A 15708-nucleotide genomic window follows, 5' to 3' on the forward strand; every position below is an offset into this window, starting at 1 on the left:
ACAAGTTATTTAGATAGTGGTAAATTTTATTATATTTTATAGAGTATGAGAATATGAGTACTTAATTTGATTATATTTTGGAGATTTTACCATTAAAATGAACAAACTATGGCTAGGGTAAAAATAAATAATGCAAAATTACAAAGCTAGTTAGTGCTAAGCCAAATCTAGAATGCAAATCTATGAATTCTTTGTCCATTAAATCTAATATCCAAAATACTGGATATTGCTTTGTTAACCAGCATTTCTACCATGAAAGAACCAGGATAATGGTCGATGTTACCATTTTTCATAAAATTAAAGGAGACTAAACATAATGTCCAAAGTGGTAATTTAAATTATATGTTGATTTCACTAATTCAAGCAATGTCTTCAATTCATTAACCAAATATATATGAAAAAATTATGACTAAGTGTCAATATTCAGGAAAGCTCTGTCCAGTTATCCAAATTGCAAAGGAAGGTATGGGTTAAGTATAAGAGCAATAACACTTCTTATTTAATTTGTTAATTAATTAATTCACTATAAACTTATTTTAAGAGTAAGGTGTATTCTTTTAAAAAAGAAAACTTTATTTAAAAACAAAATACTTTTTTTTTTTTTTTTTTTTGCGGTACGCGGGCCTCCCACTGCTGTGGCCTCTCCCGTTGCGGAGCACAGGCTCCGGACGCGCAGGCTCAGCGGCCATGGCTCACGGGCCCAGCCGCTCCGTGGCATGTGGGATCCTCCCGAACCGGGGCACGAACCCGTGTCCCCTGCATCAGCAGGTGGACTCTCAACCACTGCACCACCAGGGAAGCCCCAAAATACTTCTTTTAATCATTAAATGGCCATTAATAGATTTAACAACATAATTTTAAAATACTTTTATATAATATAATAAAACCTGGTATATCAACAACGTAATAATATTCTCTTCGCTTCAATAATGAAATAATAACTTTAATTATTTTTTAACTAATTTTACTCCCTAATCTTCTCCTCCATTTACGTCCCCACATTTCCTTTGTAAGAGAAAAAGCAGGAAGGCACTAATGATGTTTGGTCATCCTTCCTCTGTCAAGTGGCCATTCTGCTTTCTGCCCACCAAGATCATCTGGAATACTGAGTCACAGCGGGGCCTGCAGGACAGCTGTGGGCCCAGTATATCTTGTCATCATAGGTAATCTGCTACCTCTTGGTTAGTAAGTCCAGGAGAAGAGAAACAGGAACAAAGGAAAATCATAGCCTGTAAACCACACTGGCAATTTTTGGTATATTAAAAAACTAAGAAAATGTGGAAAAAGTGAAATTATGGCCAAATAATTATTATATATTATTGTTAATAATAAATTTTAAACTGTGTTCCATGGATTTCCTACCCCTATCTCTAGTTTTATATGATCACGTTCCATTAAAATTTCATTTGAGGGGGAAACGTGTTTCAATCACTCCAAAGGTTAGCAAAACAGTAGTAACTTCAGTTTTCTATCTTCCTCTCCTACCTCATGTTCTTCTCTCCAAATCACTGCTGATAACAGAGAGTTGAATGTACTGTTTAGCAAAGGGAAGAATAACTCTGCCACTGTGTATATGAATCAGTGGGTTGTGGTTAAAAGAAAAGTTGACTGTAGTTCTCGTTGAAGTCTTTGCTATCTTGCATGTCTCAGAAGTGACTGCCCAGCATGCACTTGCAAAGTGCTTTAGAATTTACAAATATTTATGGTTTACAGTTTCTTGCCCTCTATAGATTAAATGTGGGTATGACACTGACCATAGTTTTCAATCTGAAAATCACACTTTGTAATTTTTCAGATGTACCAGAGTTTCTTAAGAGATCTAGAATGTATCAAAATGCATGGTCTCCATTTCTGATTTGGAGTTATAGATACCCACCTGATACAGAGTGGACACAGAGATGGCAATAATCTGAGACTTCTCTAAAACATGAATTGCTTTTGAATAGCAGTAAACTATAATCCATCAAAGGTGAGGGTGCTAAATTCAATAGGTGGTTTCCCTAAATGACATTGTAATTTCACTGAAGAGTGAATATACTTCATATGGTATTTACTGCATTCCTGACATGTAATAGAGTTTAAGATGAATAATAATTACTGTAAAAACAAATTCCAAACCTCTGTATTACATATCAGACCAGAACTTTCAGACAGTTTTTTCAATAATTATGACAAATTTTCTTAGCAACATCAATGATCCAGGTGTCTATTAAGCTATCCAGCTCCTATTATAATAGCCCAGGGGAGAAATTCGACACATAAAGGCAACTGAGATATACAATTTACTCCTTTTAAAAAAATATATTTCTCTGGCTAAATATTGACAGTCTTAAGATCTATATACTTGAATATCCCTTCATGGAATTTCCTTCACTAATCTGAAATAATTTCTAGAATACTGACAGCTAAGACAGAAAAAAAAAAGGAAAAAGAAAGTACTAGGATGAAGAACAAGTTTCTCAAGAAGAATTGCCATGAAATAATTTTTAAACTGATTTTTACCTGTATCTCCTAAAAATTGAATCTACAATTCAAACTTCTTTGATATGTTGGCATTTTCAAAATGTATTATTCATTGACGGCTTTTCTTTGTACTGAATTTAATACGTTACTGGTGCCCTTAGAATAATAACTGTATAATTTCCACATCATTTTACTTAAGTATTACCTCTGTTATCATTCCTGACAAAAAACCCAAAATTTTACATCCCACCTTCTTTAGATTCTATTAAGAAAAGAATATACTGAAGACAAATTAAGGGCATGTAACACTCATAGTAAGACAGGCTTTGAGGTAGGAAAGTACCTCAAAGTGGGGTAGGACAAGCTCTCTACCCCACTTCATCTTAATGATCATTCTCCCATATCCTTGTTATCAATATTTCACCTTTTTTCTTTCTCTTATGCGTATGGGTTGGCCTCTATGTAAACCTCACATGCAGTTTACACTGCGAACAAGATTGAAAAAGTGACCCTATTTCAATTCAATTTATTTCTTCCCCATCTCAATTCTCCATTTTTGCCTATATTGAATTTTTGGAGAGAGAAAAATATGGGAAAATAAATGAAATGTAAAACTGGAAAGTGAATATAAAAAATGAAATGGTACAAATGGCAAATAAGGCATTGATTCTGTTTAAATATTCAGTTTATACTTAGTTTAAATACTTCTATCTAAAGGAAGGCTTGTTTGTTTTTATTGGGGGAGATAAAGATGGAAATTATTTCCTTTAAAAGTTACAGAGCTGGAAAGATCCTTAGAGACCATCTGGTACAAACTAGAGAGTTTCAAAACAATTCTTCTTCTTAATTCACAGATTCTGTCAGAGGCATCTTTTAAAAAATGGAAAGTTATCCAATGGCATTTGCACTAAGTTAGAATTACAGACTGGAGACTTTGCTCATCAAAGCCAGCTCTATAAAGGAACAACTGAAATTTTAACAAACAATTAATAGATGGAAAGCTCAAAGAAGTAGTGAACAGTGCAGACACTAGCACCTCTATTTGCACTAAACCAGAGATAATCATCCACAGCTCTCCAAATGATGCCCATGAAATGTTACCTATCTACATGGCGTTGAGGAGTTGGCTTAAAAGCAACAGCAGCTTCCCCTTGGTCCAGATGGGGCCCTCTTCCATAAATGTTATTGAATACCGTGTACCCATCAGCTGGAGGATACTCTGATACACTGGAGTGCTGAAAGACAGAGGAGGAAAGATTAAAGAATCACCAATACTATTTGAATGAGCACTGACGTCAGTTAACAAGAACCCTCCACTACATTGTGGTCAGTTTCATTTTCAAGTGATTGCCTATTATATGTTAATAAATTATGAAATGAGGGTTTTTGTCCAAGACCTAATTATAATAAGAAAAGTAATTAGTGCAAAGACTAAATCTTAATTCAGGAAATATCCAATGCTTTTATTGTATAAAAGCAATAAATTCTTTCCTCTGGAATTTCAGTAATAGGTGATTTTGGTATTAGGCAGACTTTAACAGCTTGTATAAAATAAAACTCGTTTAAAAACAGCAACAATGAAACCCTTAACTTTTGCTTTCTATGTTTAAGAAACAGACCTTTACCACCCTAGCAAAGTAAATACTATCACATGAAAATCACCTGAATTCTATGTGTTAAAATTATACCACCCTCTCTCATTATTCTCATTTTTTAAATGTACATGGACACTATTTTTTATTTTTTTAAAATGGCAGCACTATTATCAGATTTACTGTTAAGGAAAACACAGAAACGCAAAAACACATTGATCCTGAGAGTCAATAGTCCAGGATAAGACAAAGCTGGAGCCACTTCTTTTTTGCAGTTAACACAACACAGACATGAGCCTAATGGGCTACCAGGAGGGAGAACCGAAATCTATGGGTCCCATTAAGCAGCATGGCTTTAAAGCTATGGGGCAAAAACAAAGAAACAAACCAAAAAAGTTCATCTGTGAATTTTGTATTGTTTCCTTATGTAAAATGAAGTATGGTGGATGCACAACAGACCCTAAAGCGTTGGAATTTCAATTGTTTATGGATTCACTGGGACAAAATATTTGAAATTGGGAATGTTTTAGAAAAGTTCTGAATGCACATTTACTGTAGTTAATTCAAATGACAAAGTTGGCAGGAGTAGGGCTGAGTTCATCCACAGACAGTGTAGGTGAGGTGTCTCCAATGGACTGCTATTGATGTCAAAGTACCCGCATTATATTACTCCTGTGGAATATATATCAGGATACTGCACTTAACGTACACATACAGATAAACAACTTTTACCATTTCAATACCTTAGCTTAAACCAGCAACAAAGTGAAAAGGCAATCTATAACATGGGAGAAATCATATACCTGATCATATATCTGATAAGAAGTTAATATCCAAAATAGATAAAGAACACATACAACTCAATAGCAAAAAGCAAACAATCCAGTTAAGAAGTGGGCAGAGGAACTAAAAAGACATTTTTCCAAAGACATACAAATGGTCAACAGGTATATGTAAGGGTGCTTAGCATCACTAATCATCAGGGAAATGCAAATCAAAACCACACTGAGATATCACCTCATACCTGATAATAGCTATTGTCAAAAAGACAAGAGAGAACAAACATTGACAAGGATGTGGAGAAAAGGGAACCCCTGTGCCCTGTTGGTGGGAATGTAAATTGGTGAAGCCATATGAAAACAGTATGGAAGATTCTCAAAAAGTTAAAAATAGAACCACCATATGATTCAGCAGTCCCACTACTGGGTATAATACTGAAGAAAATGAAACTAGGATCTCAAAGAGAATTCTGAACCCCAAGGTTCACTACAGCATTATTCACAATAGCCAAGATATGGAAACAACTTAAGTGTCCATCACAGATGAGTGGATAAGTAAGATGTGGTATGTATGTATATACAATGGAATATTATTCAGCCATGAGAAGGAAGAAAATCCTGCAATTTATGAAAACATGGATAAACCTTGAGGACATTATACTAAGTGAAATAAGAAAGACAAACACCACATGATATCACTTATATGTGGCATGTAAAAAAAAGAGTCAAGCTCATAGAAACAGAGAGTAGAAAAGTGGTTGCCAGAGCTGGGGGTGGGGGACAGAGGGAGAGGTTGGTAAAAGGGTACAAACTTTCAGCTATAAATGAATAAGGTCTAAGGATCTAATAAAAATGTGGTGACTATAGTTGATGACACTGTATTATATAATTAAAAGTTTCGAAGAGAGTGGAACTTAAATGTTCTCAACAACAACAGATAAATATGTGAGGAGATGGATGTGTTACTTAGCTAGATGGGGGGGAGTCCTCTCACAGTGTATACATATATCAAATCATTACGATGCACACTTTAAATATCTTATATTTTTATTTGTCAATTACACCTCCGTAAAGCTGGAATTAAAAAATAAAATAAAGAACAAATGGCTTAATTAATTCAGTTTATCACTTCCCTAGGAGAGACCAGAGGCACTACATGATCAGGCCATTTTTTTTGTTGTTGTTAAATGCTGTTATAAAAGGGAGGAGTTGAGGAAACAGAATCACCCACACCTTCTGCCTGGCTCTGAACATAACAGTGAGGTTGGACAGTATGAAGTCACTGGGTCCTGAGAGTGACTGGGAATATGAGAAGGGAGGAGAGAAATGATGACAAGTGACTAACTGTGATGACTACACAACACAGCTCAGGGTGGCTGCTGCTTCAGAGGAAGGAAAGAAGCTGAGTACTGCCACCCATATTTGTCATGCCTTGTCACCTATGCCACCAGATCCTGAATCATCCAACTCTTGTTCTGAATGCATTTATTATAGGTGCAATAAAGTATAATAAAATCTCTCTTCTGGGGATGATTGCATGTTACACATTTTTAAGTCACCATTACTTTGGTCTCTTTTCCAACAAAATCTTAAGATATAAAATCCCATAGAACTGCTAGCAGGTGCTTTTCAATTCATTATTTTCAAACCTCTGAATAAGTGCTTAAGCCATAAAATGGACAATAGTTTACAACAGGAAAATGATAACTCATTACGAGGAAGAATTCTCAATAATTCTTCCTTGAAAGTTACTTATTCTCTGAGAGTAGACAAACTTTTATACTGGAAGCCAGAACACATTACTCTCTCTTTAAATAAACAAATTGAAAAAGAACTCACAAAAGTGAATTTCTGAGGCATGCATTATAAAGTGGATATATTTTCTTATTTAAGATATGAGGACTGTAAACTAGAAATTTCTATGATTTGAAAATACTCAGCTGTAACTATGGCAACAGCAAGTGTATCATAATTTCATGTTTGATTACATTTTTTTATTCTAGAAAAGTTTCCCTTTATGAGGAAGGAAAATTCATTGTGATGAGGTCTGAACTATAAAATACAGCTAGGGACATATGTCTGCTAACCTGCACCCAGAACTGTGAGGTCACCTTCTTAATCACTCAGTTAGAGGGAAGGGCAGTTACAGAATCCACCGGTACCATTATATGCAGCCAGAGGAAAAAATAATTACAGTAGAAAAATATTACTTTCAGAGAAGTATATTTGCTTTATTTTTAAAGTTTCACAATTTAAGCAATCTTCTATAATACTATGGCTATTGTCGAAAGAAACGATTTTAAGAAATTTAATTTATGTAAATGTTTCTCCCTAAAAGTCAGGATATACTCTAGTTTCCTAATTCATTCCTTGATATCATATTTGCCACATTGTAAATACCCACAGGGATCGGAGAAGATTAATCTAAGGGATTAAATAAAGGAAATGAACAGGACTTCAAGGAGGACCTAGTCATTAATTTTCTGTTGCTTCTTCAAACTAGACCTCATTCATCTAACTCCTTGGGTTGTGATCATCCGCTCAGTTTGGTTCAACTTTAGGTAGTGTTTAATTTTCTTTTCTGTCAGAACAAGAATTGTCATAGAAAAATCATTTTTAAGGAATGTGAAGAGATAATCATACCCAATTTCAATCCCTCAATTTGCTCCCCCAATAAATCATCATCTAAAGCTTACTAAAGATCATAAAAGATACACTATATTTTATGATCTCCTCAGGATGTAATAGTGTTATAAGTCATCATTTGGACCTGGGACTGGAGTCCAGGAGGAGCTTTGGCCTTCTAGCCAGGCTGATAGGACTTCGGGAGGTTTAGAATGAGGCCAAAAAATAAAAGAAAGAAAGAAAGAAATGGGACATTCAGGAAAGAGCTGCTTGGGAGGGGCTTAAAGGTCCTGGGTCAAGGAACTGTCTTGAGGGTCTGGTGACAGGAGAGGAAAATAGAAAGAACAGACCAAGCAGCAGTGGGGCAATCCCCTGATAAGCAGGGAAAGTACACAGTCCAAAGGACGGGATCACCAGGGCTCAAGGAGGAGAGCTGGCAGGCTGTGAGGTGTGATACGCGCTGGGTTTGGGCTTCACAGGGAAACAGAGCAACTGTCACCATGACAAAGAGGTGAGAGGTACCTAAGAGCAGCAGGACATCTAGTCATTGATTTGAGAACAATCTTCAGATCAGTAAAGTGAGAACTCACGATCAGAATTACAAGAGAACACACAGATTACTGCACTTCCCACAAAAGATGATATTGAAAGACTACCTCTGTGGATAATCTTTTTGTTTCTTGCTTGCGATGCTGTTCTGCTGCGTTTGCCATGGACTCAGTCAGTTGATAGAGATCCGGCTCCACCGATGTTCCCATGAAGTTCAGCATCGGGGGCTCCCAACCACTGCGGAACCGTGGGACATAGGGTGGGATAAACTGTTCTTTTGGCCACTCTGCTCTGCAGAAGGACATTAAGACATACGAACAGCAAAATTAAGAAACACCTCCATGCTCAAAAGGATCTTCAGTAAGGCTAGCCACAAAAAACCAAAAACAAATAACAACAAAAACAATTCACACGTAGTCTGCCCTCTTTCTATCCAAACAGAGAAAGTAAACATGTTTATGCTAGTATTTGATGCTGATACAATGAAAGGAAGTCTGAATTCTACTTTATGATCTGCTTTCACTACATTGCCTCAATTCTCCATTAATTCAACCTTTGAACATAAATATACATCTTTGACGATTTGAGAAAGGAATGTGAAGCTAGAGGTCTGGTGAGAACTTAGGACATAAGCTTCTCTAAGCATCAAATCGTTTCTGATCCTCATCTTTCCCTTCACTCCCCTCCCATCATCATGAAGCCTCCTGATACGAGATGTATTTTTCAAAAGACAAACAGCAGACAATATTCTTAAGGCTCATGATCTTTTAAGTTATGAAGTCTCCTAAAATGAAGCACATTACTGATTTTATAAATTGAATGGATCAGCTAGGTTTTCATCAGTAAAATCAAGTTAGTACTAATCTGTAATATAATCATGACCCATTCATTACTTAGTAACTCTGAGACTTATTCCTATAAGCTCCTAATCACTCATGAACCACAAAAATAACTGGGAGAGACATTATTAAATTCTGCTAAAATATGTTGTTTTATCTTTCACACATGATTTAATTCTTCAGGTTATACTTCTACTGTGATGAAATGATTCTGGTTATTATGTTCCTTTAGGATTCTTTTTTATCTTTATGAGTTTTTAAGTCAGTATATTCACTTCCTAATACTCTAAATAATTAGGATCTGAAATGACCATTTTCTCATGTCAAGGGCTAACAATATGAGTTCCTTTTGATGTAGGTTTCCTAACAGTCATTAATTTTCTCATTTTGAGGTAGGACCCAAGACAAAGAAATTAAAAACCCTGAACTATTTTAGTACTATGAGATCTGATAAATTTAATAGAGTTTATGGGAAAAAAATGAAAAGATCCCTACCTAGGCTTACCATAAAATCATAACCTACATAAATCTAATAGATTTAAGAAATCTATTTAACCAGTTTTTACATAGTATGATATATAAATGATACAATATGCTACATTAATATATAAATAATATGCAGAAATAAATTTAGATAACATTTTCATTCAAAAAAAGCAACAACTGCAGTGCCCTTAAAGAATCTTCTGTTTGGTAAACCACTCCATGTGTAAACCATATTCCCACACAAGCAGTTGCCAAAGTCCAAAATATAAGTGGGAATGGTTTATATATATTTCAATAGAAGAACAGCAGAAAAAAAAAATATGAATTGGTCCATTACTTTCAGGCTAGCCTAAAAGCATTACGAAGACAAACTTCCAAGTGACCATACTGAATGATTTACTCTAAGTAGTGAGAGAAATAGAAAGATTCAAATAAATGAGGAAAGCAGAAATATATGATGAAATGAGAAATATTTTTATAACTTGCTTGGCTCAGCAAACTTGAACCCTGCAGTTGTTAGTGATTTCTTTTCCACAGTCACCTCACTGATGAGATACAATTCTTAAACGTATCCCCTCCTCTTTTCCATTCCCGCCACCATGGTTCTAGTCCCAAGGAATGCTGATTAATAAGGAACCTCTACTATTGCATTATTGTCCGAAGGGGCCTCACGCCTCTAGTAACTTTTGTCCGTGTCCTTATTAGACTCAATGACCAGACTGATCTTTCGAAGGTCTGGTTGTGTCGCACTCCTATTCACAAAGCTATGGGTTCTCCGCAGCCTACAGAACCGTACTCCAGCTCCTTAGCGTGGCACTGGGAGCCTGAACCCAGCCCTGCTCATTTTTGTACACCTCATTCATCACTATTCCTCTGTTCCCCATTCTCCACAATCCCCCACTACCCAAAGTCTATACTCAGGCTAAACACACATTCACGCTCCATTCTCTTGACTTTTTGCTTCATGGCTTCAGTCACGCTGCTCTCTCTACTGAGCAGGCCCTTTCCCTGCTACGTATTTGTGGAAATCCTCCTCATCCTGCTGAAAGGCAGCTGAGCAAAATAATTACAAACATCTATTTCAGGGCCAGGTTGCCTGGATTCAAATCCCAGGTCTGTCGCTTACGAGTTGTGCGGCCTTGGGCAAATTACTTAACCTGTCTTTGCCTCAGTTGCCTCACCCGTAAAATAGCATAAAAATGGAACCTATGTAAAGTGCATGGAAGAGTGCCTAGCAAACACTGTATGTACACCCTTGTTTATACACATATAACTCCTAGTGTTATTATCTGTTGATTTTAAATGCCAGCTCTTCTTTGAAAGCTAAGCACCCTCCTCTCTAAACCCTCTTCCTGACGGCTCCATCTTGCCAAGTGACAGCAGTTTATTTACTGGTACTCATCGTATCTTACACTGCACACTTCTATGTTCTCCACTAGACCTCCAGCTTTTTAACCGTTTAGCCTTTCTCATCTACAACACCTACTCCTTCATACATAGAAGGTTAAATAAATCTCTCACTAGATTCACGTACTAGACAAAGAACAATACTTAAAGTATTATAGGTATTCGATGCTAGACTCATATATATGTTTACCTGGATTTCATCCACGAGTCTCCCAATGACACCCACAGCTGCCTCTCATCGACGTTGACAGTGTAACTCAAGAAATCGATTGTGTCCTTAGTCAGTAGGGGGCTGAGCACTGAACTGGCTAGTTCAGGACCTCCTGTGGCCTGCACAACCTAAAATGGCAACAAGTCACTTTTCAGCAAGAAGATGGTGATTATTTGTACATTTTCAGAACGTGTAGATAAAAAAACCTATGATAAAAACAAGCAGCTTTTATGTACTCAAATTAAATCTTCATCCAGAGCAGTCTTTCCAGCCCAATGGTGCCTAATCGTCTAAAATGAAAAGTTAACAGTTTAACAACTTTCACAGGCTCTATCTCTTGGCTTCATAGGACTGTACTTTGCCTGGAAAGTACTAATGGCTATCCAGGGAATTCTAAGTCAGCTGGTCTAAAGATCGCTGCCTTAAAAAAATATATATCTATTTCCACTGGAAAATCTATTATGTCAGACTTGAACAATATGGTTCCAGAAATGAGTACTTTAGGGAGAAACAAGGCTCGAGTTAAGTCTATGGCTGTGCCTATAAAGACATAAAAAATAAAGGATCCAGAGAGAAAGGTGAGAGAAAAGATGAGAAGCGGTCCTCCGAATCTATGGTATTTCTTCCCAGAATTTAATTCTAGGAAGTTGCCCTGATTTAAAAGAGATAACTTAATGATTAGCAAAAACAAATAAACAGGTGCAACTCTCTGATAAGCAAAATGATGATAAGTAGACGTCTGAAAGCTGCTCCAATTTTATTACTCAGGGGCTATTTCCTGGTTAAGGAATGGTAATCTCCTAGAGCAGGAACCAGAGCCCTTTTATAAAAATCTCACCTTCCCAGAGATACGGCACAAGAATAAAGGGATTTTTTTTTTTGAATGGCTCCTGACCAAGAGTCAATTTCTCTCCAGTCATCCAGGTGTGCTGAGCCTGCTATGCTGTTTTATTCCTCTGTGTCTTTGCACATGCTGTGTCCCAGCCCCCAGAAGGCCCTTCCCCATCATTTTAAATAGAACTCTCCTCGGGTATCACCTCTTCTGAGAAGCCCTTCTTAACCCCACAGTGTAACTCTGAGGCACCCTGGGGTCCTCAAGCATGCATATCAGCTACACATGCCATTGTAACTTGGGCCTTATTTTTCAGTTCTCCTCCCTTGAGAGCTTGGACCAAAACTTATCTGACTTTGAACTGCAGAAGACACAGGGTTAGGGGAATGAATGAGAATAAGTGAAAGAAAAGATGAAGGATAAAGGAGGTGGGTAGACCCTTATTTGAGAACAAAACCTACCCTGAAAGCCTGGCATAGTGATTTTTTTTTTTTTAATGTCCAAGCACTATAAGCTCTAATAAATAGGCAGGAATAACTGAGAGGGATAGTAAAGAAGTAAAGAAATATTAAAGATCTTTGGTTTAACAGTGGGAATAGGGAATGGAACAAAGGAAAGTAAATAAAAGGCTATGGGCCATAGTTCCCTCTGAAGAATGTAAGTAGGCACACATGTGTGCTGTGGGTACGCTTGCGTGGAGATGCTGAGGATACAGGGAGGGACTCACAAGGTTTAAAGCCACTAAATTTTGTCTGACTGGTAGCAGGCCCTGAATTAATGTTCCTTTCCACCTCTCTTGTCCAAGTGAAATGTCTGGGACTCCGCAGACAGAACATTAAAAGAAGCAATAGAAGTACTATGTTTGGGAGACCATTAATAAGGAGTCATTTTTGAGAAAAGAAAATATAAAATAAAGCAATGTTTTCAGATACATAGCCTGATCACAAAGACTAATTTTTGTGTGTTAGGGAAAACAGTCCCACTATTTTATAGTTCTACTCTGTGTAATGTCTAGATATCTACTTATGATCTGTGAAAGACTTGTGAAAGGAATGAGAAGAGGTGGCAAAAACTGCTTTATAAACAATACTTCCTAACACTCAAACTAAGATAGTATCAAATGTGTTGAAGAATAAAGAATAAAAATTTTGTTAATGAGCTAGCATCACTTTATTTGCATATGGATGGCCTTGATCTAATTTTTAAAAGAGCTTGAAAAGCAACAATTATTCAACAATAACTAAACAAGTAGAAATCGGATACTCTATTTATAGCAACAACGTGCGGAAGCATTCATAAATTATTGATGTAGGCGCGGACTTTCACCTTCCAATTGCTTATCACCCAGTTCTGACATTCATGCTGATAAGGTTACGTACTTTCCTATGTTTGCAAGCAATATTCATTTCATATTCTACTTCAGGTCTTGTCTAGTTACCCTTGGGGAAAGAAGGATGAGATTTATCCCTTTTTGATACTTGGATTCTTTGTCTCGTTTTTTTCTGATAATCAAGCAAAACCTAGGAGAAATGCTTGAATTTGCTCCATTTTTTATAAAGATTAAAGAACTCAATGACCATGGTCTTCATATGCTCTAAATCAAATTAGTGAAATTTATCTGCTTCACAGTTACCATTCTTACCCTTTAAAAAAAATCATGGAAATAATCACACTACGAACAATTATCATTTACTGCTATTATTATTCTACAAAGCAATTATTTGCTCTTTTGACAGGACGAACCATTCAAAACCACTCCACATGGGCTTCCCTGGTGGCGCAGTGGTTGAGAGTCCGCCGATGCAGGGGACGCGGGTTCGTGCCCCGGTCCGGGAAGATCCCACATGCCGCGGAGCGGCTGGGCCCGTGAGCCATGGCCGCTGAGCCTGCGCGTCCGGAGCCTGTGCTCCGCAACGGGAGAGGCCACAACAGTGAGATGCCCGCGTACCGCAAAAAAACAAAAAAAACAAAAAAAACAAAGCACTCCACACATCCCTGTCTTGGCCCATCAAATAGGAAACTCTGTCCTCCGAGAAGTATTTAAAAGAAAGAGATTCTGCCTTCTTTCCATTTCTCTCTCACTTGCCCTCTCCACAAAAGGAGCAATGACCTATCAAATTTCTGGTCTTGTGGAATTGTAGAAAAGGGTGACTTGTAGCCCAGTCTCTTTTGGAATCTGTCAGTGTGTAAGGCCAACAGCTGTTCCATCTGCTTTCTGTTACCATGCTTTTCCCAAATCCCAGCACTTTTCTTTTTGCACTCAAATGTTATTTCAGCTAATTCTCCCAGCTGTCCTGTGGAGAAGATGGTGGTATATGTTAGCTTGGAAAAACCACTATTAGACCGTTTGCAAATATAAGAAATAGAAAATGGGAAGGGAAGTATATTACTGCACCTATTTCATTAAACGTATAAGAAAAGAGCATACCTGGGTACTGAAAATCTAGAAAATGAAAATGTGTATCTTGGATCCCGGCCTATGAGACAAGTGGTATAACCTTTTGCTGGACAAACTCATGGAAACATCCAGCTCCTTCACAAAAGGAATTGTTCCCAATGCACCATTTTGTTATCTTCAAAAATTATACCTTATGTAAAAAAACACATGTGCAAGAAGGGAGTTTTCCAGGGGAAAATCTGTATTATGTACATATCACTAGACCTGGCACATATGGGCCTCCCAAAGACTGATAATTGTCCCCCTAGTATCCATTCTCTTCTTCTCCCTTCTAGAAAGAGAAGCCCCTACATTTTAGATGGACATATAGCCACTCTGGTGGAGACTACATGCCTTTGGTGTTAGGGATGGCCATATGAGGGAGTTCCTGCCAACTGGATAATAGCAGAAATTGTCTAAGTTTGGAGTCACCTCCTTAAAGATAATTCTTTGCCTTTGTACTACTGTTACAAGGACAGGGAGGTAAGTCAGCTTCCACCATAGAAATGCCTGACAGAGTATCTCAATTCCTCCTCTTGGAAACAGTTTCTTCGTTTGGCTTACAGAATACCTACCATGATATTCCTGTTTTGCTTCTCCTGACTTCCTGCTTCTTCTCACTCTTCTTTGCTGGTTCTTCTCACTCTCCAATCACTGAAATTACCTAAGGCTCCATCAGCCCTTGTTCTTCTTTATTTATCATCACTCCCTTGGTGACATCATCCAATTTCTTGGCTTTGCATGCAGAGGATTTATAACTCTAGGCCTGATTTCTCCACTGAACTCCAAATTCATACATTCAACTACCAATGCAAACTTCTCCATCTGGATATAAGTCACTTTTGACACTGTCTGAAGGGAATTCCTTACCTTCTGGTCCAAACCTGCCTTACCCACAGTCTTCCCCATCTCAGTTAATAATTAGTCCATCCTTCCAGTCTTAAGCCAAAACTTTGGAGATATCCTGGACTCTCACACAACACTTCCAACCTACCAGCAAATCGTGTTGCTTCTGTTTAATAACCAGAATGCGGACTTCCCTGGTGGCACAGTGGTTAAGAATCCACCTGCCAATGCAGGGGACACGGGTTCAATCCCTTGTCCGGGAAGATCCCACATGCCACGGAGCAACTGAGCCCGTGCACCACAACTACTGAGCCTGCTCTCTAGAGACCGTGAGCCACAACTACTGAGCCCGTGTGCCACAACTACTGAAGCCCACATGCTCTAGGGCCCGTGCTCTGCAACAAGGGAAGCCACTGCAATGAGAAGCCCATGCACCGCAACAAAGAGTAGCCCCCGCTTGCCGCAGCTAGAGAAAGTGCACACACAGCAATGAAGACCCAACGCAGCCACAAAACAAGAGAAAAAAATTAAGAAAGTAAATAAATAAAGTAAAAAATTAAAAAAAAAAAAAAACAGAATGAAATCTCACCACCTCCAATGTTACGTGGTCCAAACAACATAATCTCCCATCTGGATTATTTC

At 37.7% G+C, this 15708-nt stretch overlaps 1 protein-coding gene across 2 annotated transcripts in view; it reads right to left on the reverse strand.

The window, feature by feature from the left end:
• EPS8 (epidermal growth factor receptor pathway substrate 8) overlaps positions 1 to 15708 on the reverse strand; it is a 192231-nt gene that overhangs the window by 27547 nt on the left and 148976 nt on the right. For both annotated transcript variants that reach the window (XM_029204630.1, XM_029204631.1), the window contains 3 exons: positions 10931 to 11079; positions 8116 to 8299; positions 3565 to 3698 (listed from right to left, as the gene is read on the reverse strand). In XM_029204630.1, coding sequence (XP_029060463.1) covers positions 3565 to 3698; positions 8116 to 8299; positions 10931 to 11079 — 467 coding nt within the window. The remainder of the gene's footprint in view (positions 1 to 3564; positions 3699 to 8115; positions 8300 to 10930; positions 11080 to 15708) is intronic.

Source organism: Monodon monoceros, unplaced genomic scaffold (assembly GCF_005190385.1).
Source record: "Monodon monoceros isolate NGI ecotype Baffin Bay Population unplaced genomic scaffold, NGI_Narwhal_1 Super_Scaffold_6, whole genome shotgun sequence".
Taxonomy (NCBI): domain Eukaryota; kingdom Metazoa; phylum Chordata; class Mammalia; order Artiodactyla; family Monodontidae; genus Monodon; species Monodon monoceros.